General features: G+C 43.8%; 1 protein-coding gene across 4 annotated transcripts in view; it reads left to right on the top strand.

Annotated features, from left to right (window-relative positions):
• Positions 1-26251, top strand: part of MGAT5 (alpha-1,6-mannosylglycoprotein 6-beta-N-acetylglucosaminyltransferase) — a 369708-nt gene that overhangs the window by 204730 nt on the left and 138727 nt on the right. For all 4 annotated transcript variants that reach the window (XM_060302520.1, XM_060302521.1, XM_030850100.2 and 1 more), the window contains 3 exons: positions 8551-8627; positions 9657-9746; positions 25050-25121. In XM_060302520.1, the coding sequence (XP_060158503.1) occupies positions 8551-8627; positions 9657-9746; positions 25050-25121 (239 nt within the window). The remainder of the gene's footprint in view (positions 1-8550; positions 8628-9656; positions 9747-25049; positions 25122-26251) is intronic.

The following is a 26251-nucleotide window of genomic DNA, read 5'->3' as shown; positions in this document are numbered from 1 at the left end:
GACATTTAGGTTGCTTCCATGTCTTGGCTGTTGTAAATAGTGCTGCAGTGAACATTGGGGTGCACGTATCTTTTTGAATTAGAGTTTTCTTTGGATAAAGGCCCAGGAGTGGGATTGTAGGACCATATGGTAGCTCTATTTTTAGTTTTCTGAGGAACCTCCATACTGTTCTCCATAGTGGCTGTATCAATTTACATTCCCACAAACAGTGTAGGAGGGTTCCTTTCTCTCCACCCCCTCTCCAGAATTTATTATTTGTAGACATTTTAATGATGGCCATTCTGACCGGCGTGAGGTGATACCTCATTGTACTGAGAATCTTAATCCTAGATATTCTTTTTAATTCTGTATTACCAATGAAAGGTAAAACGGTATTAATGTTAGCTTCAAAGCTTAATGAGGTGGAAATTCTGCAAAAATAAATAAACAAACAAATGACCCAGGGTATGACAGAAGAAAGCCTAAATAATCTAGGGTTACTTGGCTGTTACTGTGGTTTGAAATTTTTGACGTTGATTATACTTGGCACTGCGTTTTCATAGTCCTCACAAGTTCGTTTTTTTTTCACATTAACGTCATCCTTGAAAAGCTGTGCATGATTGAACAACTGTCCATTGAATATGATTTTCCTGTTGACTTCCATTATGCCTGTAGTGTTTGCTTATGGGCAATACTGTAGCTCCAGGTTTTTAGCAAGTCCCTGAGGCCCTTGGAGTGCTTCTTCAGAGACAAGTAAAAACTGATCATTTTATTCTTCAGGGTTGACTCTTTGGATTTCTGGTGTAGAGTGTGAATATGGTGATGATGGCGGTCGTGTGCCTTTTCATACCAAGAGCCAGAGTAGTGGAAACACTCTTGACCCAGAAGACAGAAGCCTGGGTTGAACATGCAGAATGTGTTGTGCATGAGAGGTAACTAGTGAATTTTATTAAACCACTGAATGCAGAAGGCAGTTCATCTCTCTAGGCCTTATTATGAATCAGGAAAAGTCAACAGCTTACTAATATGGCTTCAGAAGTCCTCTGCAGCTCTGAAATTCTTCGGTACAGTGATTGCATTTCTAGCTTCTTACATTGAAAAGCAAAACAAAACCAACAAAATGCAAACAACTCTTTTCAAAGTGCCCGGTGTCCATCCCTGGGAGTCCGTGAGTGTGTCGTGCCCATTACCCGTCATGACTCCCCAGCTCCTTCAGTGGGCAGAGAGCTTCCTGTTCCTGTGGGCCCTGGAATATGGGCTCTGGAATATGTGTACATGATTCAGTTATGGAAATTAAATCACTTTTTCATAATGCAAATGTAAAAAGTGGCCCTAAATGAATATTTGCCAACTGAGAATGACTGGTGAGGTCATTCGTAATGGGAGATTGTATTTCACCATGGCTGATTCCTGGCCGATTTATTGCTGGTAACTCCTGACGTGAGGCCGGCTGATGGAGGCGCTGGCAAGAGCATGGTCTCCAGGCTGAGCACAGAGGTGAAGTCAGCTCCCGGCTGGTGCAGTGCTCACGTGGGCACCCTGCAGGGGCCATCTGATAACTGGGGCGGTGTGTTCCTATCAGGTGTTCGGAGAGAAACACTACCTTACCCTACACAAAAAACAGAATTGCTGGAGACCCTTTATCTTTTGAGAGGAAATATGCTTGGGGTACCTTTGGGCCGAATCGAGCCCTCACTCATGAAGATGGTTATCTTAGCTGCTGGCAAAGGAACTGGGCCAGGAGATTGAACTCGGTTTCCTAAAACTTCCAGGGGTAGACAGATGGTCACGTGTTTTGAGATTTCTGAGAGATTTTTAAATTTCCTTTTTCATCTTCCATTAAAATAGCAATGGTGAAGAAATCAGGCACCCTTAACCTATCTGATGCCTGTTCAGTTCTAGATAAAAAATTAATGGCACTGTGTTTCACAGGTTCTTAAAAAGAAGTGCTGTTTCAAACACGTCGTCTTGGCTGTAATTAATATTCAGATACGTCGTCTTGGCTATAATTAATACTCAAACACGTCATCTTTGCAATAATTAATATTCAGACACGTCGTTCTTGCTGTAATTAATATTCAGACACGTCATCTCTGCTGTAATTAATATTCAGACACGTCGTCTTTGCTATGATTACTATTCAGACACGTCATCTTTGCTGTAATTAATATTCAGAAAAGTGAACCTTGCCAAAGGAGGCTCTCTTGGGAGGGTCAACTTTCATTCTAAAATAACTATCTTCTTTCTGTGTAGGGCTCACAAAACACCTCTCCCCCTCTCCACCGCCTCCCCCTTGCCTCCCACTACCCACCACACACATCCACTCCCCTCCTCTCCGCTCATGTCCTCACTTTATCGTCACCACCCGGGAGCATGTAGCCGAGTTTCTTACAGATGGTACCACACACAAGTATTTATAGAATCGGACTAAGGGTGACACCTGGCTGCCAGCCTTGTTTGTTGTGAGCCTCTTTTTATAACCATATTCCTGGAGCTCTTTTGTTCAACAGAGTCAGGAAAGGTTATCATTAACTTGAAATAAGTTTGTAGTAGGTGAGTGTTTTATGATGCTGCATAGTTGATAGTTGATGACTTTAAAAACAGACAGCATCTCCATGTATATGTATTGAACTTGGCAGCTAAAACTAAAGGTATCCTTGTATGGTACCCAATGGATCTTGTGTTTGACTTGTAAATGCATCAGGACAGTTAACATATGAGTCATTAAGATCATATCTCACAAAACTGCAAGCCTCTCTTTTTAAATACTAATAAGGTATGAATATCAGTCATTCACATGGGGGATAGGCCACTTCCTCCCTCCCTGCATTGGCAATGAGTCTTCTTTTTTTTTACATCTTTATTGGAGTATAATTGCTTTACAATGGTGTGTTAGTTTCTGCTTTATAACAAAGTGAATCAGTTATACATATACATATGTTCCCATATCTCTTCCCTCTTGCGTCTCCCTCCCTCCCACCCTCCCTATCCCACCCCTCTAGGTGGTCACAAAGCACTGAGCTGATCTCCCTGTGCAATGCGGCTGCTTCCCACTAGCTATCTATTTTACATTTGGTAGTGTATATATGTCCATGCCTCTCGCTTTGTCACAGCTTACCCTTCCCCCTCCCCATATCCTCAAGTCCATTCTCTAGTAGGTCTGTGTCTTTATTCCCGTCTTACCCCTAGGTTCTTCATGACATTTTTTTTTCTTAGATTCCATATATATGTGTTAGCACGCGGTATTTGTCTTGCGGCAGTGAGTCTTCTTTCACTGCTCCTCTTTGTGACATTTTTCCTTGTGTGGAGCCCAGATTCCTTTGGCTTGTTTAGTGTGTGGTCCGGAACTCTTGCGTTTCTGTTTCAGAGATTCCCAGTGAGGACCGCCCACCCCCTTTCTTCCGTGGCTCTTTCTTCTCCCTGTGCTTCTCTGGAACTGGGGCTCTTAATCCCTTTGTTACATTTGTTCATCTGTCTAAAAAAATACAATGGAGTTGCCAGGGTGCCAGGCAGTAGGTTGGGTGCTGGGCCACAGCCCTGAGGGTGGGTGTCCCGCCTTGCAGGAGGCTATACCCGAGGAGGGGGCTCTGCTGTATGTGGTCCCTCCCCCTAGTCCTGGGGAGCTCCTCCAGGGTATGGACCATGTCTTTCAAGGACGCAGCTTTTTTTTTTTTTTGCGGTACGCGGGCTTCTCACTGCTGTGGCCTCTCCCGCCGTGGAGCACAGGCTCCGGACGCGCAGGTTCAGCGGCCATGGTTCACGGGCCCAGCTGCTCCGCGGCATGTGGGATCTTCCCGGACCGGGGCACGAACCCGTGTCCCCTGCATCGGCAGGCGGACTCTCAACCACTGCACCACCAGGGAAGCCCAAGGATGTAGCTTTGACATGGAAGCACATGGCCAGCAGCAGGCTTTTGAGAGATGTTCCAGGCGGCTGTGGGCTGAGTTTGGAGGTAGCCGCTGAGGATTTTGAAGCGTCTCCTTTCCAAACTATAAGATGAGGTAATTGTCTTCCTTGTTCAGGAGGATGTGGTGAGTATAAAACGTGCTAACGTGTGTGCCAGCACTTCAGAAAGGCTGGTACTGTATCAAGGGAGGTCATGTTGTCCACCTCTGTTTCCTCTATCACCCTTTTCAATTCTCACAGTCCCTCTGAGACTGTCTTTACCATTTACTTCTGCCCTGTACTCTCCCACTTTCCTTCCTTCCTTGGGCAGAGGAAGCCATGAGTTAAAAACATCTGTGTGTCTGGTTCCATATCTCTTTGTCTCTGTCGCTTCCAGATATGTATTTGAAATGCTGTTGTGTCTCTCAATCTGTGTATGCATGTTAGGACCGTTGGGGAGAATATGGCTCCACGCTTGATGGGAACACGCTGCTCTGGGTGTGTTTATGGCATCTTTTGTCACTTCTCCTGCTGTACATGTGCTCTTCCGGAGTTGTAAGCATTTTTGATAATAAGAGAAATGTTCTCTTAGATTAAACCTAATATTTGACCTCCTACTACCCTGATAAAACAACAGAGTTTTTTGCACCTAGGGTACCCTGCCTTTTTTCTAATACCTGGTTGACGGTACCATAGAATCAGTTCAGAGGTGAAGTTTTCAGTGCAAGATGCTACTGGGGCTGGTGTATGAGGGTAAGAGATGAAACTGAATCCTAAACAGTAGAAGAGCTGAGCTTCTTTGCTTAACATTAGCATCTTCTTTTTCCTTTGCCCTTTCACCGTTAAAAAAAAAAAGATCACCTGTGTGAGAGGGTGGGGTGAACAGCAGGGAGAGCCTTCTAGTAATGTATCTTGGCAGAATCCTGACACCTTTTGTGGGGAAGGGCCTCATTAAGCTAAGTGGCCCCTGAAAAGCCGTCACGTTAACCTCTTTTGGCCTGAATTTTTGTGGGTTTTTTAACCAACCTTAGGTTGGAGGCTCTTGCAAAGGTAGAAGTGTCTTCTGTGGACACAAAGGAATGAAAACATGATTCATTGAGTTTTTGTCATTGTGATGGAAACAAGGCCGGGAGCTGTCTTGTGGGATGTGCTGAAGCTCCTCAGGGCCTGGGAGGTAATGGAGGGTCTTGTTCAGGTTACTTACTGGGGGTTGGATTCTGTGAGCAGCTCGGCCCCATGGCGCTTCCCGGGTCTCCGTTTCACAGATCTCTTCCACCCCAGAGCCTCAAGTCATCCAACTACACTTTTGGAAGCCACTGTCTATTCAAACCCACCACTGTGTAACAAAATAATGAGAAAATTCCTCATTAGATCATGGAAATGCAGAGGAGCCCCTGTTGGATTAGCTGACACACTGCTGCTTGGAAGAGGAGCAAAAAATGCTGGTCTAGCAGGGGTCTCAGCTCAGACTCATTCTCCCTGAGCCCAAGGGTCAGGCCGGGGATGGTGGGGAGGCAGGCAGAACATGCGTATGTTTATTCAGCCCAGCAGCACTCACTGAGTGCCTGGTGATGGAGCAGAAAGACGTAACCTTCCCACCTCCTAGGAGGGGAGGTGAACAGATGTGAACAAGAGAACAGGATTGCTCACTGTGGTGGGAGGGCCAGAAGCCGCAGGGCAGCACTCAGCCCTGACTCGGTCCTGACTCAGCCTGGGGATGGAGAAGGATCAGGGCTCTCTTCAGGTGGGGATGCTCGAGCTAGGTCTTAAAGGAGGAGGGGCTTTAAATGGGTGGAGGGAACCGGGAGGGGTGACAGGAAGGGCACGCTGGACAGGGGAGTGCCTGCAGATGTCCTTTACAAAGTCAGTTCAGGGCTTCCCTGGTGGTGCAGTGGTTGAGAGTCTGCCTGCCGACGCAGGGGACATGGGTTTGTGCCCCGGTCCGGGAGGATCCCACATGCCGCGGAGCGGCTGGGCCCGTGAGCCATGGCCACTGAGGCTGCGCGTCCAGAGCCTGTGCTCCGCGACGGGAGGGGCCACAACAGTGAGAGGCCCGCGTACCGCAAAAAAAAAAAAAAAAAAAAAAAGTTCAGCAGGTCTTTGCAGAAGCGAGGATCCTCATTTGGGGAGTCTCTTAGCATGGCCAACATCGGGGGGCCTGTGCCTGTTTTTGTAAATAAAGTTTTATTGGAACACAGCCACACCCATCCTCCCCCTGTCGTCTGTGGCTGCTTTCCTGCTACATCCCGGACAGAGACCATGTGGCCTGCCCAGACTAAAATATTCATTGTCCAGCCCTTTACGGAAAAAGTTTGCTGACTCTTAGCATAACATCTTTTTATTTCTTGAAACTCTTAAATGAAGAGGACCCACACTGCCAGCAACTAGGCTTTGCCTGCAGCCTTCACGGACCTGCTGGTTTATTTTAACACTCGGCGATTTCTCTTCGTCCCACACTGCCATACCTCCAGCTCACCTCATTTCAATAACTTCTGACTCTGAACATCTGGAACTAGAGTAATACCTCTTGTGTGTAAAGAAAGGAGAGTAATTTACCCCTGAGTATCTCAGATGTCTGATTATCCCAACCCTCGGCTGTTTTGGACTCTGCTTAATTTCTCGGAACCTCTGCTGCGTCTTACTTGCTTAAGTAGTAAACAAAATTGGAATTTAAAATAGTGATAGGAGCAGTAGTCATTGGAAAGCACTTCTTTTCTTTGGTGAGGGAGCCCGTCTGTCAGTGGATTCTGGAGCTGGCTGTCCCCGTACACATGAGAGAGAAGGGGAGCTTTAGGGAGAGCCACCATTCAAGCCTGCATTTATTTTAAAAACGAAGAGAATGCATTTCCAGAAGCATGTGCATTTGAAATATTGCTTTCCTGGGTATAGTGAGTGAAAGTTGCGTGGAATTATACAGCAAATGCCAACTTTTAAGCACCTGCCATGGTCTGTGGTATCATGTGATGCGAGTGCCAGACCAGGCTTCTTACAAACGTTAACTTAAATATTTAATAAGACCTGGATGAAATAGAGGTGCAGTTATTCCGATTTTACAGATGGGGAAACAAAGCCTCCAACTAACTGTCTTCCATGTTAACAACTAACAGACACTGCCTCCGACCTATGATAAGGAGGATATTGATTTTACACTCTAGTTATCCTTAGGTTGATATTGTAGTTTGGGATCTAATTTCCGATTAGTACTTGGTATAGGAAACTGTCAGCAGTGAATAATTGGGACATTTTCCAAGCATGTGCAGAAAATATAGTTGGTCCAAAAACAGAAGCATGTAGGTTTAGGGTTGTCGGCCTTTCCAGCTGAAATGATTGTTCCTAAACAAAACACTGATCGTAACTATCTTCTCCTTAAAACTTTTCAGTGCTCCGCCACCCAGGCCCTTAGTACAAAGACCAGAGTCTTTATTTTGGTGCTTGAGGCCTTTCTGGTTGGGCGCTGCCTCTCAGTACCTCGTCCTAATTCACTCCAGTCAGACCAGGTCCTGCATTTGGATGTTTTCCTGAACACCATCTCTACCTTGTCCCTCTACCTGGCTCGCTCCTTCATCTTCACATCTCAGATGTCACTGGATCCAGGGAAGCCGCGTGTCCTTCCCTTGCCCTGCCCTAACATAAGGCCTTTTACACTGCTGTTCAGTTGTTTACTGGTTTGTCTGTTGTCCATCACTAAAGCTTCTGGGAGGCATTCTTTTCAGTTTTGACTCTGTAGTTACAAGGAATAGGAATCTACTCTAGCTTGCTAATACAAAGGGAGTTTATTGGGAGGAAATAGTGGAAGAATAAGGAGATCTTGGTGGAAATTTAAGAACCGGGTCTGTAAGAAGGTGCACCTTGCAGATGCATCTTGTGGCTTTCTGAGCACATGGTTCTCTTCGCCTTTCTCTCTCCTGTGGGCTGCCTCAGCTCAAGCGCATGTCTGTTTTGTTTTATTGAAGTATAGTTGATTTACAGTGTTGTGTTAGTTTCAGGTGTACAGCAAAGTAGTTTTGGTTATTTATATATATATATGTACACACACACACACATATATCTATTTTCTTCAGATTCTTTTCCCTTATAGGTTATTACAAAATATTGAGTAGAGTTCCCTGTGCTATACAGCAGGTCCTTATCGTTTATCTATTTTATATATAGTAGTGTGCATCTGTTAATCCCAGACTCCTAACTGATCCCCCCCGCTTCTCCTTCGGTAGCCATAGGTTTGTTTTCTATGTCTGTGAGTCTGTTTCTGTTTTGGAAATAAGTTCATTTGTACCACTTTTTTAGATTCCATAAGTGATAAGCACACGTGTTCCTGAAGCTGCTCATGGCCTCAGTTTGTCCTCATAGCCTAGTCTGGCCTCGCCGGCCCTGTGACCCTCCTAATCTCATGACTTCATTTCCTGCCCCCCCCCCCCCCCCGTATGGTTTCTCAGTTTCCCAGTTGCAGATTTTCAGGCAAGCACTCTGGTTGGCCCGGCTCAACCTTTGCGGCTGGGCCATGCATGTCACAGGTCTCTGGCCGTGCTGGAGGTGGGCTGTGGTTGGGTCAGGTCCTCCCTGCAGACCAGTCAGAACTGTCGTCAGCTGGAGGGGCTCCCAGGGTAGACTTCTCTTTTCCTTTTCTCTCTCTGACCCTCACTTGCAATAAACTTGATAGTATCCTTTGTTGTTTTTCCTCCTTTTCAGATATCATTAATGGAGCTCAAGAAAAATGCGTATTGCCTCCTATGGATGGCTACCCCCACTGCGAGGGGAAAATTAAGGTAAGGCAGAAGGGATGTCCATTCGTCCCCATCCTCCTTAATCTGCACGAACAGCCCCTTGCTTCCCCCACCCTCCCTTCTTCTCCCCAGCGATACACATGGGCAAGCGAGCCCTTTAAGGGAGTCATTTAAGGGGCGCCTCAGTCTTGCCAGTTAGGGGCTGTGGCCATGACAACCCTTCCCTGCTTATGCCAGCTCTGTGGGGTTAGTCAACAGTGACTAAGTGGTCAGACTGAAAGGGCTGGGCCATTGCAGGCACCTGCAGTGGCTTTGAAGCTGTCACTACCACCCCCTTCCCATCCTCCAGCAGGTGATCCTTCAAGGGCCAAAGACAAGGGGCTGCCATTATTTAGTATCCACCTTCCCTCTGCCCCAGGCCTCTGCTGTGAGGTCTCCAGATCGAGATTTCAATGTCACATTTGCATGTGCAGTCCAGTACCCAGATACTCTTGGCCATTCTTTGACTCTTAACATTTTTTTTTCATCCCATTTATACGGCCAGCCCTTGGGGAGACCACTCTCCTTCGCAGTGGTTTGCAGAGAAAAGTTAAGTGTTCAAGCGCCACGTAGGATGGTGAGACCAAACCACAGGGCGTTTACCTAGCCTCCATTTGGGACTCACCGCACGCTGAGCTCCTGCCCTCGTCCGTGCGCTCTCTCCCAGGCACTGTGCCGAGGCTTGTGAAACTGTAGTTCTCCGGGGAGGGGACTCTGATGCCGGGGCACTGCATTAGGCACTTGCTCTTGATAAAACACTCCTTGCCGTTGCTTCTCCCGGGCTGCACTGCAGGGTGTGTCTCATGGCCTCTGTTCACTCCAAAGGCCTCTGTGCTAAGGCCCAGCTCAAGCCACGGTCGTCCAAGAGCTGAGCATCTGTCTCCTGACCTCAGCCCAGGGATCCCGAGCTTCAGGCCACGGCTTGAGCCAGCCCGCTCCCCCTCCGAGCCCTCGCCGTCTCTGTTGGCAGGTGTGCCTGGCCGCAGAGATCAGGCTGCTCATCGGCGTTCTCGCCTTCTCTGGTTGTTTCAGTGGATGAAAGATATGTGGCGCTCGGATCCCTGCTACGCAGAATACGGAGTGGATGGGTCCACCTGCTCTTTTTTTATTTACCTCAGTGAGGTGAGTAGCTTCTTGTGGCTTTGTGGGGTGTGGGAGTGGACGGTCTGTTCTGTAGCTGAGCCTGGAATCTGAAAGGCTGAAAAACGGGTATTGTTTTCCCACGAAGGGCCTGTGATTCCCTTCTGCGTGACTCTCCTCTGTCCCCAAGTAGTGTGACTTTTTTTTTTTCTCCTTGAGGGAAGAATAGTCTGAGTTCACTGTTTAATTTTTTCCCAATTAAAAAAAAAAGGTAGTAAAATACACCTAACACAAAAATGTAGTAAAACTTCTTAACCATAAAGTGTAAAGTTCAGCGGCCTTAAGTCCATTCACACTGCGACCGTCACCACCATCCATCCATCTCCAGAATGCTTCATCTTGCCAACCTGAGACTCTGTTCCCGTTAAACCGTAACTCCACGTTCCCTCCCTTCTCCCAGCCCCGGCAAACACCCTTCTACTTTCTGCCTCTGACTGTGACTACTCCAAGTACTCCTATACGTGCAGTGTAGAGTATTTGTCTTTTTGTGATGGACTGATTTCACTTCGCATAGTGTACTCAAGGTTCATCCATGTTGTACATGTGTCAGTGTGTCCTTCCTTTGTAAGGCTTAATAATATGTTCCATTGTGTGTATAGACCACATTTTGTTACCCATTCATCTGTCAAATGGACCCTTGGATTGCTTCCACCTTTCAGGTATTGTGAATAATGTTGTTATGAACGTAGGTGTACACATACCTCTTTGAGGCTCTGCTTTCAATGCTTTTGGGTATAGATCCAGAAGCAGAGTCGCTGGATTATATGGTAATTATATTTTTAATTTTTTGAGGAACCACCAAACTGTTTTCCACAGCGGCTGCACCATTTTACATTCCCACCAACAGTACACAAGGGTTCTAACTTCTCCACATCCTCGCCAGCACTTGTTATTTTCTGGTTTTATTATTATTATTGTTTTTTAGTGGCCCTCTGAATGGGTTTGAGGGGGTATCTCACTCTGGTTGTGGTTTGCATTTCCTTAACGATTAGTGATGTTAAGCATATTTTCATATGCTTATTGGCTGAGTTAGCTATCTACTTACAGGCTGAATTATTTACTTTTTTTCCCCTTTTTATCTCAATTTCATTTGTACCCTTGAATTTAAATAGCAGCTTTTTTTCCTTTTTTTTTAAGGGCTACATGGCATTTTACAGACCACATGGAATTTGTTACATGCTTTAGGGATCTCCATTTCACCTTTAGAAAGGTTAAGGGGATAGGGTGGGGTTAAGACTTTATCCAGCGCCAGTTACTGGGAGAGAACTGAGTAGGGAATGAAAACTCACCGGCTGCCCCCCTCCCCACCCCCGTTATGGGCAGGGGCAGCAGCCCTAGGGGCTTGTGAAACAGACGCCAGCTAATTTCTGAGGATGTGCACTTGGCAGGCTCTTGACTGCCTTTTTTTTTTTTTTTTTTTTTTTGATTCGTGCCCCCTGGTTTTGGTTCTCTTGCTGTTTCATCAGTAGTTTAATAACAGCTCCCTGGTGATGCCATGCAGAAAGGAGAATGCCTCCATTTTGAAGCTAAATGAAATGTTTTTGCCATAGTTTCCCTTGTGGGATTCAGGTACCTCTTCTCTCTGGTATAAGGTGACAGGGACAGTTTTGGGGATGGAGGCCAAGCCAGTATTGCTATAGGGCATGTGGCCCTGGAATCTGTGGGGTTTGTCCCTCTTCCGCACCCTCACTTCTCTTTCTTCTGTAAGATCCAGTCAGACTTTTTTTTGCCAAGGTTTGCTCCACGGCCACCCCAGGGCCATCATGGGAACTGTCAGAGTTAGTGACAGTTAAAATGCCTCTTGGAAACGAAAAGCACTGAGAGGTTGGGTGTGTGATGCACTTCATTAGGTGGCTGCTGGCCAGTTGACTTTGTAGCATGTATTTGAGTGTGTTTGGAGCTTGGGTGGCCTGGGGCCGGCCTCATTTTCTTCTCCGGAGGAGTAGGGCCTGGGGCTATGGGTGAACCTTCACTCTAGTGAGAAGTCAGTTAGAGGCACCTTTCCTGCCCTGAGGAAAAAGTTCCTCATTTAGTTCAATTTTCAAAAGTTTTCTTCCCATTTCCATTTGATAGAATTTAGCCAGAGTCTAACCGGGCTCCCTGATGGACAAGCTGAGCTAATTTCATGCCTTCCAGCATCTCGGGGAGGATTGCCTGAGGTGAAGGGAGAGAAAGAGGATTTGACGTGCTCACTCCAGCCTGGATCTCCATCTCCCAAGCCGGAGCTGGGGAGGGGTGGGAGAATGGTCCAGGTGGACAGGGGCTGTAATTATATATGACCTGGTTCCCTTCCTTTGAGACTGCCACCCTACCCCTACCGACAGGGAAGGAAGGACCTAGCTAAGATGAGAGAAAAGGGAGATTCTGGTGCAGGTAAACTGAGAGGAGTGTGGGATAGATGGGGCCGCATAAAGATGTGATGGATCATGTAGACTTCATATTGGAGCCTGGGTGTTTCCTTGCAGAACCTTTAACTATTTTTTCTCCTTTCGAGATGTGGAAGGGTACTTCATTTGCCTCTTCCACTCTCTTCTTATGCAAATGATCAGACCTTTCTTTCTGCAACACTGAATTCAGTTCAGTGAGCACTTACTGAACATCTATTGTATTCACTGATTGTCAACAATTACTGAGGAGTCATTTACTTGGCACCATGCTATGCATTCATTATCTTTCAAGTCTAATGGAAGAGGAAGCATGGATACAGGTAATTAAGCCAGGAAGGGGTCCTGGGAAAGAACTAGGAACTTCTTTTTCAAAGTTTTAATCTGAAAATTACCTTGAAACTCTGGCCTTTTAAAAAAATTTTCCATTTTATCAAAGCATCTTAACAGGGATCCTATAAGAGAGGAAAATTTAACCAACATGGCCACTTGAATAGGCAGTACTGCCTTAGAGCCTCGTAGCTGACTTAAGGTTCTGTTTCTAATGCTTTCTAAACACTGTGCTCTTGGAAAAGTTGTCCTCTTTGTGCCTCAGGTTCTTCCTTTATCATATGTTTTAATTTTGTTTTTAAAGGATCCTGCCGTGAGAATTCCTGAGCCTATATGGGAGCATGCTTAGAGTAGAACGTGGCAAATAAATGATACTCAATTTGTAGAACTGACACTTTTATGATAGGTTTTTTGGGTTTTGTTTTTGTTTTACTTCTTTGTGGGGAGTGGTTATTTATTTATTTATTTTTATTGAAATAAAGTTGATTTACAATGTTGTGTTAGTTTCAGGTGTACAGCGAAATGATTCAATTGTATATAGTTATATATGCTTTTCCAGATTCTTTTCCCATGTAGGTTATTACAGAATATCAAGTAGAGTTCCCTGTGCTATACAGTAGGTCCTTGTTGATTATCTATTTTATATATAGTAGTGTGTATATGTTAATCCCAAATTCCTTATTTATTCCTCCCCCTCACCTTTCCCCTTTGGTAACCATAAGTTTCTTTTCTGTGTCTATACATGATAGGTTTTTGATATTGCCATTATTTGAGTACAGTTGTGGGGTGTCACTTAGCCTGTGACATTTTATGTGGGACCTTGATTCTGTCTTAGAATTGGAATCAATTTCTGGTTCTCATTCACCAGTCTCATTTAATTTTAGATCCCTAGGCTTCTGGTAACAGAAATTCAGCTGTTCCCCTTGACTTCCTTTGTCAGGATGTGCAACTTGTTCACAGTTAAATCGTGAACCGGATGCATGGAACAGCAGTACCCCTCTGCCGTTGCCTACATGAAATTATTAGAGATGTTTCCTAAAGCCAGTTAATTGTGTTCTAGTATTCTGTAAATCCTGGACGACATCTATGGCTTTGTGGTGATGTATTTTGTCTAGTTTTTTTTTTTTGTCCTCTTGCTTTCTTTCCATCTTTTGTTACTTCATTTAACCTGTATCGTATGCCTGGTTACTCTTGCAATTGGTAAAATGATTGAGAGAGACATCTTCATTTGATTTGTTTACTTGATCAGTGGATGTGCTGGTGACTTTCTTTTCTTAATCTTTACCGAAGAGCCAATTCTTGTTTCCATCTGTGTTTAACTGCAGAGCTTTGACAGATATAAAAGAGGACATGAAATAAAATGTCTCCTCTATAGTCAGTCACCGGTTGAACTGAGGCATTTAGATTCAGACCAGTCTTAGGAGATAGCGCTCTTCCTGCATTTTTCTTTCCCCCAGTTGTCTCAGTGTGCCACCTCTGCTGAATTATGGGAGTATAAACTTCTGCTTTTACCTTCACCAACTTGTAGTCTCCCAGCCTTTTATGGGAAATCCCAGGAGGTAAAGCCATCAGTGTTTCCCCTTCCATTTTCCCCACGGATGCTTGTCGTATGTCTGATGTTGTATTAGGGACTGGGTGTGATGCTAAAAGTCTCGTCATTGCCCTTGTTGAGTGGCAGACAATAAGAATGAAACATGGCTGAGCTGCACTGTGTGCCTGACACCTCAAATACACAGCGTCATTTCAACCTCTCCCCATCTCTGAGTAGTAGAGAGCCGCATCCTAGAGGCTCCGAGAGGTTAAGTTGCTTAGTGCTTCCGCATCGACCATTCCTGTTTCCCTTTCACGTCAAACGAAAGCTGAACTCAAGTGAAGTCGTTTGTCACCATTGCCTTTGCATTCAGTTCTATGCTCAAATCCACCTGTGTTTGAAATATGGCTCTAAGTTAGCTGGTTTCCATTAATCAGTCTTCATTGCTAGTTTAATACTCATAGTTTTAATACTTTACCCCCCCTGCCAAAAAGAAAGAAAGAAAAAGAAACGGTGCCAATCCTCCTGAACATATAACTCATGGAAACCAGGTACTTAGCCATTGCAAGTGGTGAGGGTTGAAAGAATGATACGTTAAGCAGCCTTGCATTTCCAGATCATCGAGCAGTTCATTTTCTGTGTCTGTTTTTGTGAGCCATGTAACTAACTATTCCCGTTATAGACACAAGACCCTATAAAGTAATTACTCTAAATGTCATTGTTTCAGGTGTTATTAACTTAGCCCTCTGCAGAGCCTTTTACTGCTATCAGCTTTTACAAAATTGAGAATAAATTTCTTTACCCCTATTGATATTATGCTGATAGATGGTGCTGATATATTTGACTCCCACAGATTTTTGCTATTTACACAATTATTCTAGCAACTAGCAACCATCATACCCTGCCAGACTTCTTAATTTGTTTGTACTGTTTTTTTAAAGCACTTGTGTTGCCACTGGAAGTATAGTTGCTCTGAAATAATCAAATTGCTCAGTGATTGATTGCTAGATCTTAGGATGTGTACAGGCTGTTGCTGCTAATGCCGATTTGGACTGGTTGAGTGAGTGAGTGAGTGTGTGTGTGTGTGTGTGTGTGTGTGTGTGTGTGCGCGCGCGCGCCTGCCTGTGTGTGTGACTCCCTCATAAAGGAACAAAAGAAGCAATTTCATGCCTTGCTCATGAATCTGTTTCTTATATTTCAGAAACAACAGGCATAAAGGTCTCTTCCTCTTTCTGTTCGCCCTTGGCAATATGTAAAACTAATATTGACTGAGCGTGCTATTAACCTTGAGTTTAAATTCAGCGTACTTAATCCCTTGATTAATACCAAGATTAATGTCCAACAGCAAAGGTTGAAAGCTTAAATGTTTGCGAATGTGAGCATGAAATGAAATCCTAATAACCAGTACAATGATTTGGATTTATGGGCTGTGTTGGCTGCTAAAGATATCTTGGAAATGGTGTTGCACAAACTAATTTGTCAAAGTGGGCAGCAGTAAAGAATTGACTGTTTAGGTTGCAGGAAGAAATCCGAATGAGAAAATATAACTAACATTTGCGACGGGTCAGGGAGTACTTTAAAAATGCCACTAGGCTGTTGCCTGAGAATACCCACACACACCTTTCAAATGTCTAGCCCTTGACATACGAAATATACTTTCTGTGAGATAATATTTTTTTGGCGGTACCGGAGGTGACAGAGATTTATGATCGTGTTCTTTGCACTTCTTGAATTCAGCCTTTACTTTTATCTTTTTCATCTATGTGTTTTCGTGGCTCTTATTACCTGAATTCTAAGACATATTTAGAAAAAGGATTTTTTAAAACAATCCCAAGTTTACAGAACAGCATTTCTCATCAGCCTGATTGATCTCTCAATTTCCCCCAACCTCTTCCTTCTCCCAAGTTCATCCTCCTCGTGACACGTCCTCTTTGTCCGTAGTTTCATATACTACAACATTTAGTTTTATATTTTATTTCTTTTTATTTTATTTCTTTATTTTTATTTTATTTTATTTCTTTTTTTATTTCTTTTTATTTTATTTCTTTTTTTTTTCACATATTACAACATTTAGATTGAGATTTCTTACTCTGACCTCTACCTTAAACAGAAATTTAAGGGTAGATGGCAGGATTTGCCAAACCCCAAACCAACACCTCTTTGCTGCTTGGAATACATGTGGCAGACTGGGGCTTTGATGCAGTCTCTCCAATTTGTTCTTTTACAAACTTTTAAATATGGTCTCTGATCATTTATTTCTATTATATACCAATAAAATATTTGTAAAGTTTTATGTTTTAAACTGTTTTTAATATGGAAAATTTCAAGCATATGTAAAAGAGATGAGTATAAGGAACCCCCCATGTGCCCATGGCTCACATTCAATAATTGTCAATTCGTGGCCAATCTCATCCATTGACACCTCTCCCAGTTCATTATTATTGGTTTTTTTTTTTTTGCGGTATGCGGGCCTCTCACTGTTGTGGCCTCTCCCGTTGCGGAGCACAGGCTCCGGACGCACAGGCTCAGCGGCCATGGCTCACGGGCCCAGCCGCTCCGCGGCATGTGGGATCCTCCCGGACCGGGGCACGAACCCGTGTCCCCTGCATCAGCAGGCGGACTCTCAACCACTGCGCCACCAGGGAAGCCCCCAGTTCATTATTTTGAAGCAAATCCCAAAGATCTCATCGTCTGTGAATGTTTCACTACGTACCTTTAAAAGAGGCTCTTTTAAAACTTATAGCTCCTAATACCATTCCATATTTTAAAAATTACAGAATTCCTTAATATCATCAAATATCAGGTTAGTATTCACATTTCTTGTAAATTACAGTTTATTTATTTGAACAGAGTTTCAAGCAAGGACCATAAATTACCATTGTTGGTGTCTCTTAAGTCCCTTTAATTTAGGTTTCCTTTCATCTCTTATTTTTTTCCTCTTGTGATTTTTCACTGAAGAAACTTTGCCCTTAGAAGAGTTTGTTGTCCTCTGAATTTTGACGATTATATCCCCGTGTTGTTGTATAACCTGTTTCCCTGCCCCTTGCACTTCCTGTAAATTGATAGTAGAGCTGAGGTTTGATCAGAGTCAGGCTTAATATTTTTTTCAAAACTGTTTCATGGGTGGTATTAAATACGTCTATTAAGAGGCATATAGATGCCTGGTTCTCTCTCTTTGGGGGATGTTAGCAGCCATTGATAATCACTGCCTGGATTCATCAGGGATTCCTTTGTAATATATCAGGAATACCCTGTATAGAGAAATGAGTCCTCATCTGATATTTGGTTACCCTGCGGAACAGCTCATAAGAGAAATGTTGAGTTCTCTGTTGATTTCCTAGCATCTTCCACTGGTGACTAGTAGTTTGTTTGCCTGCTTGTTTGTATGCTTGTTGGGTTTTACCATCATTATGAACTCATTGATTGAAACATATTTGATATGTTTGATGCATTCCAATTATTTTCTTACTAGTTCTCATATTATACCTTCTTTGACCGGTGGGGGCCAATTCACGTTGTCTTCTGAGTCCTTTTGACATAACCTAGGAGTTTTTAATAGTTTTGATCTCGTCTGGTATGACAAGAGCTTCCAGGTTCATCTCATATAATTTCTGCCCTAGACCTAGAATCAGCCTTTTCTCTAAGTACCTTTGGTTCCTCTTAGTGGGAAATGACACTTAGAGACCAGCATCTGGGTACCAGGGGAATTCATTGCTATTGTTATTTTCTGGGTGCTGGGGATATGACAGTGAACAAAAAGACAAACATTTCTTAAAGTTATGTTTTGTAGGAGGAGACAGGCAACAAAAAATAAAATACATATCTTTTAGATTACAATAGAGCTATGGAGAAAAATGAAACTGAGAGGGGCCTCATGGAGTGATGGTGTCAGCTTTAGACAGCGTGTTCAGAATATGCCCTACTGAGCAGATGAGAGGAGGACATGTGAGCACCAAATTAGAGGTGAGAGAGTAAGAGGTGCAGATGTCTGGCACAAGTATTTAACAGGCCGGGGGAACAATTCAGTGCAAAGGTCCTGGGGTGACCATCAATATCCAACGTTAAGAGCAAGTACGTGGAAAGTCATCTCCAGAGAGATTTTTTTTGTCTGTTTTGTTCACAGGAATAATAGTGCCTGGCACACATATTTGTTGAATGAATAACTCTATTTAAAGCATTTTTTAAAATAGTCAATAGCTTTTTTGTCTCTTTGTTCTAAGTGGGTGACTTCCCCAGCTATCACCTTTCTAATCTTGAAGAAAACGTTATTGTAAATTTGTAACATTAAAATCTGCTAAGAACATTAAATTTGAGACATGAAGCAAGGGCATTTTGAGCACTTATTAACAATTTTAATATAATGCTCTCTCATATTTTATCTATAAGGGAATGCAGGGGATCAGGTTAGACTATTAGAATGGAACGAGCCAATTATATTGGAAGGCACAGTTTGCTCGCCCCGCTTTTATTCTTATTGTCACTCTGCATTATTTGCCTGGATCTACGCTTCTGGCGAAATTGCACATGACCACAAAAGAGGAACTCTGTCCTTGGTCACTGGAATGTGACTACCTTTATAAATGGGGTGACTGTGGCTCTTGTGTCCTCAGTGTGGATGTAGGCCCAGTGAGGCCGGTTCTTCCACTGTGCAATGTAAGAAGCACCTCTCTGTATTATCTATGTGATTCACTACGGAGGAATTCGTTTGCTCCCTCTCCTGTGTAAAGGAAATTGACAGGTCTCATCCCACAGAGATTTGGGATGGATTTTTGAAACTCTGACATCCTGTCATTAGAACCCCACTGGTTTGTGGTATGTTGAAAACTTACAGCAATTTCTCTTGAAGTCCTGCCCCTTCCCTAACATCCTGAGTAGCCCTGTATCGGATCTCCCCAGCCCTCGGGTCTCTCTTGCACACGATCAGTTCCATACTCTCTGTGATATTCTTGCCACCCCTCCCGTGGTAGGGGGCAGCATTACATATTATAGAAAATATATGGATAGATTGGGAGTTTGGGGTTGACATGTACAAACTGGTGTATTTGAAATAAAATGCCTTACATGGAAAAATGGAAAGAAAATACATGGGCCTGATTGCCTATCTGGATCCAACTCCTACCCGTGTGGCCTAGAACATTCCCTTGAGTTTTCAGACTGGTTTCTCCCCACCGAAGTCAAGGTAAAGCCTGCCCTGCTTCCCTCAGGGTATTTTGAAAGGTTCTAATGAAATGATGAAAATAGGTAAGTGTCACTTAAATGGAAAAGAGTATCCTTATCATGAATATCTTAAGTACTCAAGTCATGTCCTTGATTTTTTTTGTTTGTTTGTTTGTTTGTTTACTGTGTAACAAGTAACGATTGAGGACCTGCTGTGTGCCAGGGCCTCCACTGGGGACCGAGGAGACAGGCCAGCTGAAGTTTCTGTCCTCAAGGAGCTTATGTTCGGATGGGACAGCAATTAACAGTCAACCCATGGGTCAGATCATTTCCACATGTGGTAGGTGTGCCGAGGAAAAACAGAGTAAGGAGGTAGAGTGGCCAGGGAAGGCTTCTCAGAGGAAACGTTGGAGTATAGTGCAGCAGGGAGGGAGGCAGGCAGGCACGCAGGCAGGCATGGGAGCTCTGGAAGGAAAAGTGTTTCAGGTGGAGAGAGAGCAGATGCAGAAGCGCTGAGGTATGGGGTTACCAGGTAAAATACAAGATACCTAATGATAATGAATTTCAGGGAAAGAGTGTTTTATTTAATTTTTAACTGCGAGTGTATGACAGATACTGCATGCAACATACCAAAAAGAAAAATCATCCTTTGTCTGAAATTCAAATTTAACTGAGCATCTTTTCCCCTCCCCTCACAAACCTGGCCACCCTCCCGAGGTAAGAATGAGCCTAGCGTGTGTTTGGACTTGGAAGGGAGTTCTTTGGGGGACGGGGGTAGTGAGGCAGGCAGTGTAAGGTTGAGGATAAATTCTGGGTTTTATTCTGAGGGCGAGGAGAAGCCACTGAAGGGTCTGAGTTAGTGTAGGAGGTAATCCACTTTAGGCTTTGAAACAATCGCCCCTTATCCGTGGAAGAGACATCAGGGGCGAGGGCTGCAGGCAGGGAGTTACCATCACTTTCATGGCCCTTCCAGCACTGCCCTGCAATAGGAGCAGAGTAAACCCTTTCTGAAGGATTTTGTAGAGAAGATCTAGGCAATCATACTCTAATATCAAAGGCTGGACTGTGCTCGTGGGACTGCAGGAACCACACATCTGGCTTCTCTGCTAAGTGTACGGCCCTGTGCAGGACAGACAGCACTTCTGTCCCCAGCTGTGGGGCTGCCCTGCACCTCTGTCTTTATCTGTCATGATGGGCCTTGCCCAGAGGATTATGTGGAGACCGAAGGACATGATGTGTGTGAAGCGCTTTTCCTAGTGCTTGGCTCCTAGCATATTGTCGCTTTTCTTCTTCGTCTTCTACTCACCCCACAGGCACAACCTTTCCTAATAAGCAATTTGGCCCAAATATTCATCATCTCAGGTGTTTGATGGAGAGGATGAGCCCAGATAGCAGAGCCACTCACATGTGTGGACATCCTTTACCATGTGCATTTCCTGTTCAAAGCTTGAGACAGGGGAGTAGGCCAGGGAGGGGAGTGGCGTGCAGTAAAGAAGTCTTTTTTAAAAGCATGCCCCTTAATGAGTAACTACATTTGATATGTCATCAGTTCAACAAATCTGTGTGGATGTATATATGTGTGTATCATCAGTGGATCAAATGAATAGATATAGTCAATGGTATCCTTTTGGTATGTAACCAACTAGCCTGACAGGATGATGTCCAACCATCTTTTTCAGACCTTAAAGCTAATAGAATTACTAAGAGGTCACCCAAGCCAGCACCTTCATTTTGTAGATGAGAAAACTTGAAAGTCAAATGGTTTGAGGCTATCCCCCTAGCTGTTTGTGGAGTTGGGCATAGAATTCATTTTGGTGGATTCCAAGTTGCGCAGCTCTCTTATCCTCGCCCTTCACTGAGCTTGGCCTTTACGGTGGCTCTGACACGTCCTGGTCCAGGAACCGACAGATCTCAGTCATCACCCAGCCCTGCTGCTCACTAGTGAGTGGACCTCGGCAAGTTCTCAGCCCCTTTAAGCCTTGCTTTCCTCACTTGTAACCTGGCAATGGTACCCACGTCATAGGGCACTTCAGGGGATTAAATGATGGGATGCAGTCAAGTTCATTTTTTTCCCTGAACTGTAAACCTTCAGTAAATGACTGTATGCCTATATAATGTAATGCCTTTAAAACTTATTTAAGAAATGTTCATTGTAAAAAAAAAAAAAAAAGTCGTAATATGAAGATTCACATACAGAAGAAAATGCAAAGGACCCATGACGCCAATATCCAGAGATAACCTCAGACTTTTCTTAGGCATTTTGCGCACTTAGTTTTGATTGCACTTACTCTAGGAAAAGAACAGCGTGAAGTTCTATGTCAGTGATCCATTAAAGCAAAACCTTTCACATTAAGCATGAGAGAAGAGGCCATAATGGAGTCTGATTATTATTCTTTCAAAAGAACAGAACATTACTACAGAGAGTTAGACCAGTTACACCGAAGTACACACATATATACGTTAAATCTCCTCATTTTTGCTATAATTTTCTTCTTTTCCCCCTTTAAATTCCAACTTGAGCTGTAGGAATCTCTATAAGCAGTTTCTTTTTTCTTAAATGTAATGAATTGTCCATCCTACGGAACTTGAAAGTAAGTTTGAGGTCTGTTTAGGAATTTTCCTTTGATTCACATTGTATGTGATGAAGCTGTAAAACCTTCTCAGATCAAAGAAGTTTACATCATTGGGAGGAGGAATGTCAAAAATAAAATTGGTTAATTTTAGATCTCCTTGCTCAAGAAAAGTGATTCATTGTGCCCTCTCTGTGAAAGACACCTTAATGTTCCAAAGGTCTAGCCTGGCTGGTCTTTTCTGTTTCTGCTGCCTCTTCGTTCTGTAGCCCGAGTCTAGTGCACTAAAAAGATTAGTTCCTGTAGAAGTTTCGCCTTCAGATCGAAGGTTAATAGAGTCACGGTTCTGCTCCTCTATCGATTGTTGTGTACGTATTGCCGTGAACTCAGATGGTTTTCAATTTTTAGACTTACTGTGGTGATTTGTGGACTATTTTAAGGCTGTCCAGTCCCTTCCCTGGCACAGGGCTTGATGGAGGACTTGCCAGCTTGCAGGAGTCTGGTAGAGGTCAGGGTAGACAGTGGGAGGGTCCGGTGCCACAGATCCTGTCCCAAGGAGAGCACCAAGGGCACAGCTGGAAAAAAAGCATAGCCAAGGCAGTAAGTGAAGGAAGATGACCACAGGCAGACCTAGGACACTAGGGTTCTGAGAGCCAGGAAGAGAGATGGTAAGAATGAGTTGAAATAGAAGAGCTTCCAGATCAGGAAGACAGTGGACTCATTCTGGGTTCCAGCTTTCTTGGTAGGATGCTGTGCTGGGTGGTTAGACTCACTGAAGGAGCCAAGGTAGATCAGACAAAACAGTTAGGGATGAGGAGGGTGAATTAGTAGCCCTGAGCAAGATTCTCCCTGAGTGTTATTAATGATGTTCTTATTTAGGAATAATGTTGCTCATTTGAGGGCTCTTTGTTTCAGTCGGTGGAGTTATTGCAGGTGCTGGCTTTCTTCCAATCCTGGTAATCCTCTGAGGTTTCAGAAAGAAATGTGTTTGCTTTTTCCCCCTCTCCCTGTGGAGTAATTGGTTTATGTATAATTTAATTATTTCGTTAACCAGTTATCCTATCACTGTGTACAGAAACAGCCACCCTAAAAACCCACTGTACTCCTGTGTCAGGACGTTCAGAATTGGTTTCTCCTCCGTTATGAGTGAATGTGTGACGCTAAGATTTCTTGCTAAAAGCGAAAATAGGCAGACTCCATTTCCCATCCTTTCAGGGTTGCCCTTGAAATCTTGCCCAGTATTATCCAGTGATTTAAAGTAAGAAGAACTGAGATAAAGATCAGTTTCAAAGGGGAATTAAAGTCTTGAGTATTCTGTAGGGAAGACAGTATTTTAGAAGATCACCTTGGACTGTATTTTCCTGCGAGTAAATTTCAGAAGATTCTTCTAAGGGCAGAGGAGTGAATGTACTCTCCTTTACCTGACCTCACTCATGCCTCTCCTTTGGGTTGGTTCGCTTTATTCATAGTCGTGTTTCATCTTTCCCTATCGTGCTCTTCATGAGGACATTCTTTATCCTGACATGCTGCTGTGTACATTTTGTTATTTATTCAGTGTGGGGTCGACTACAAATCTATACCCTGCTTGCGCATCCTCACGCTTTTTTCTGTGCGGTGGAAGGTCTCACAATCAGGTCTACAATCCATTTGAAGCCTTCACGTTACAAATACGCTTTAAAGCACTGTCTTATTGAGTCCATTTACAAAAATATAATTTGAATTCAATAATTCAGTCCGGCCTGAGAACACAAGGCACACATGTGTGTCGTGTGTAGGCTGCTGGGACCAGCCGAGGCTTCATCCCCTTGGCGGCCTCTTTTCTGCTGCTTCTCTCTCACTTTTCTCATTTGTGTCAATAGAGTGCTTTTCCTTGGTGATTTTGCCTTTCATGGTGATGTTGCTGTATAAGGGCTCAGTATTTAGACATAGGCATTCCAGGCAAGTTAGTATTTTCTTTTTTTTTATGAGTAAAAACCACTGCAACTTTTCTTATGAGGAGTCCTTTTGAGTCTCTGAAGTCATTCACAAATATGGCCAAGTCTGATTTCACTCCACAAAAAGAAAACAGAATATTGTGCACTTTTCCTATCCAGGAATTCCACCCTCCCCCAAGCTTTTGCCCTCTGCTTGTTACTTTCAGATCATTTGCAGCGGCAGAGGGCTTTATGCAGATTGCCCAATTATTTCGGGTCCTAGTCAAAATCACCTTGCTTTAAGAGAGATTTCTAGAGTAGTGAAACTGCTTTGTTTCTTTGAAAACTCACCAGGAGCTGGAGGGCCAACCAGCTTGTGTGACTGTGCATTGCTGACCCAGGAGCTCTGACCTCACACGCCTCCCTGCCTCCCCCCGTGCGCTCCAAGGATGCCCCCCACCCTCTTGTACTCTTCATTTTTATAGGTCCACCTGGCCCCAGAAACATTATTTTCAGCACCTGTTTATTAACCATCTTTAATAACCTCATATATTAATAAATGGGTGACATGCTATCTTGGAATTATATGGCCAGTTTTGGCAAAGAGGTCAGACATCAGTATTGCTCAGTGCATTTTTCATTTACTAGAAAGTGTGAATTTGCCTAATTTTCTTTGTTAACCTTTGTCGAAGTCGTTCCTGTAAATTTCCTCCTCCCCCAGCTCTCTAAACTCCAGTGCATTGACAGAACAGTCCATCTTCCAGAATGGCTCTCACAAGATTGCTGCGGCATTTTTTTTTTCTTTCATCTCTGTTTCCAATAGGTTTTATCACCCTGTTCCTTGAGTTAGTGTGAAGTGAACAGCCAGAAAATGAGGGGAAGCCTTGATCAGTTAGCCTTAAACTCTCTGTTGCATTCCTAATTTGGTGATACACGATGGAGTTCTGTGGCTCATATGCCTTGATGTTTCCGTGCCCACCACACCACAGCAGATAACGAGTCATTCCTGTCCTCTTGCTAAATAGCACAGAGGCACCTTTGCATTCCCATTCCCTGGCAGCAGTGTTCAAGTCTTTTAACTTTCTGCTGCAAGACCCCCTCTCCTTCTGTGTAGAAGTTCGAGGATTAAATGATTAAGAAATCAGTCACTGTGAAGTCTTTGAAGGACAGATGTGAAGTGTCATGATACGCTCCTTGGGACCTTGGCTAATTATTGTTTCATCTGAGAGGGGCCCTGCCTCTGGATGGCTAGCTAAAAGTGTGGGAGTCTGACCGGTAATAGTAATAACCCACTTAACCCACTTCCTGTGTACCAGGAACTGTGCTTGGAACTTTGCACAGACATTAATTCATTTACAGATGCACCAGCATACTCAGTGTCTCTGATTTCTATTTTTCAGGTTGAAAATTGGTGTCCTCATTTACCTTGGAGAGCAAAAAATCCCTACGAAGAAGCTGATCGTAATTCATTGGTAAGTGATTTTGGAAACCTCTTACTAGGCTTGTGATTTGAGTATGATGCCAAGTGATACATGTGGAGTCTTCTGCCAGCTGTAATCTGAAATAACGGTAAATGGAAGAACTTCTATCCCCAGCCCTGTGGAAGTCTGAGTGACCAAATCAGTCAACCAGTTAGCATATGTTTATTTATTGAGCAGTTCTCTGAGGTTTCCTACGTGATAGGCTACTGATACTAATAAGACCTGGTGCCAGACATGGAGGCGCCCAGTGATTTAATAATGAAGGTGATGGTTGTAAATAATGACCGTGTCAACACTGAAACATAGGCCCATGGAAATTAATAAAGAAGTGGCGATCTCAGCCTGCATGGGTCAGGAGAGCATGTAAAGAGAAGATGACCTTGGAGTTGAATTTAAAGCGCTGAATGAGTTTATACCAGGTCAAGGAGAGAAAGATGTCTCTGGTGGCAGGGAGACAGGTGCCTGTACAAGAGCGTGGCATTTTCAGGGAGTAGAGCCTGGTTCAGTGGGACAAGGCCATAGGGGTTTGGATGAGCTGGAATGAAGATGAAATGGGAAAGGTAGGTAGGGGCTGGAAAAGCTTTGTATTAAAAGCTCAAGTCTTTATTCTTCACCCCAGGGATCAGCTAATTTTTTTCTGTGACAGGCCAGATACTAAATATTTTCATCTTTGCAGACCAGATCTCTGTTGCAACTACTCAGTTCTGACCGGTGGCACAGGGCAGCCGTAGGCAATGTGTAAATGAGTGGGCGTGACTGTGTTCTGATAAAACTTTACATAGCGAGGGGGATTTGGTCCAAGAGCCAGAGTTTGCCGAGCCTCGCTTAGACCATGGCATTCTTGGGAAACTGTTGAGTCAAGGACATGGTCAGATGAGTGTTGGAGTGAACTATGGTAACTGCTGAAAGATGGATTTAGTGAATGTTTTATTTAGATGTTATATGACAAAAATACTAGTGTTATTATTTTTCTCTGTTATTTCAATTGCTGGTTGCATCCAGCCATCTTAGAAAAATAGTCTTACTGACTTTTAAGTTATTTTGGCTTGAATTTTTTTTTTTTTTAATTTTTGACTGTGTTGGGTCTTTGCTGCTGCACGTGGGCTTTCTCTAATTGCAGT

Source organism: Globicephala melas, chromosome 7, assembly GCF_963455315.2.
Source record: "Globicephala melas chromosome 7, mGloMel1.2, whole genome shotgun sequence".
Taxonomy (NCBI): domain Eukaryota; kingdom Metazoa; phylum Chordata; class Mammalia; order Artiodactyla; family Delphinidae; genus Globicephala; species Globicephala melas.
The sequence above is the reverse complement of the archived record's forward strand: the minus strand, read 5'-3'. Positions and strand labels throughout refer to the sequence as shown.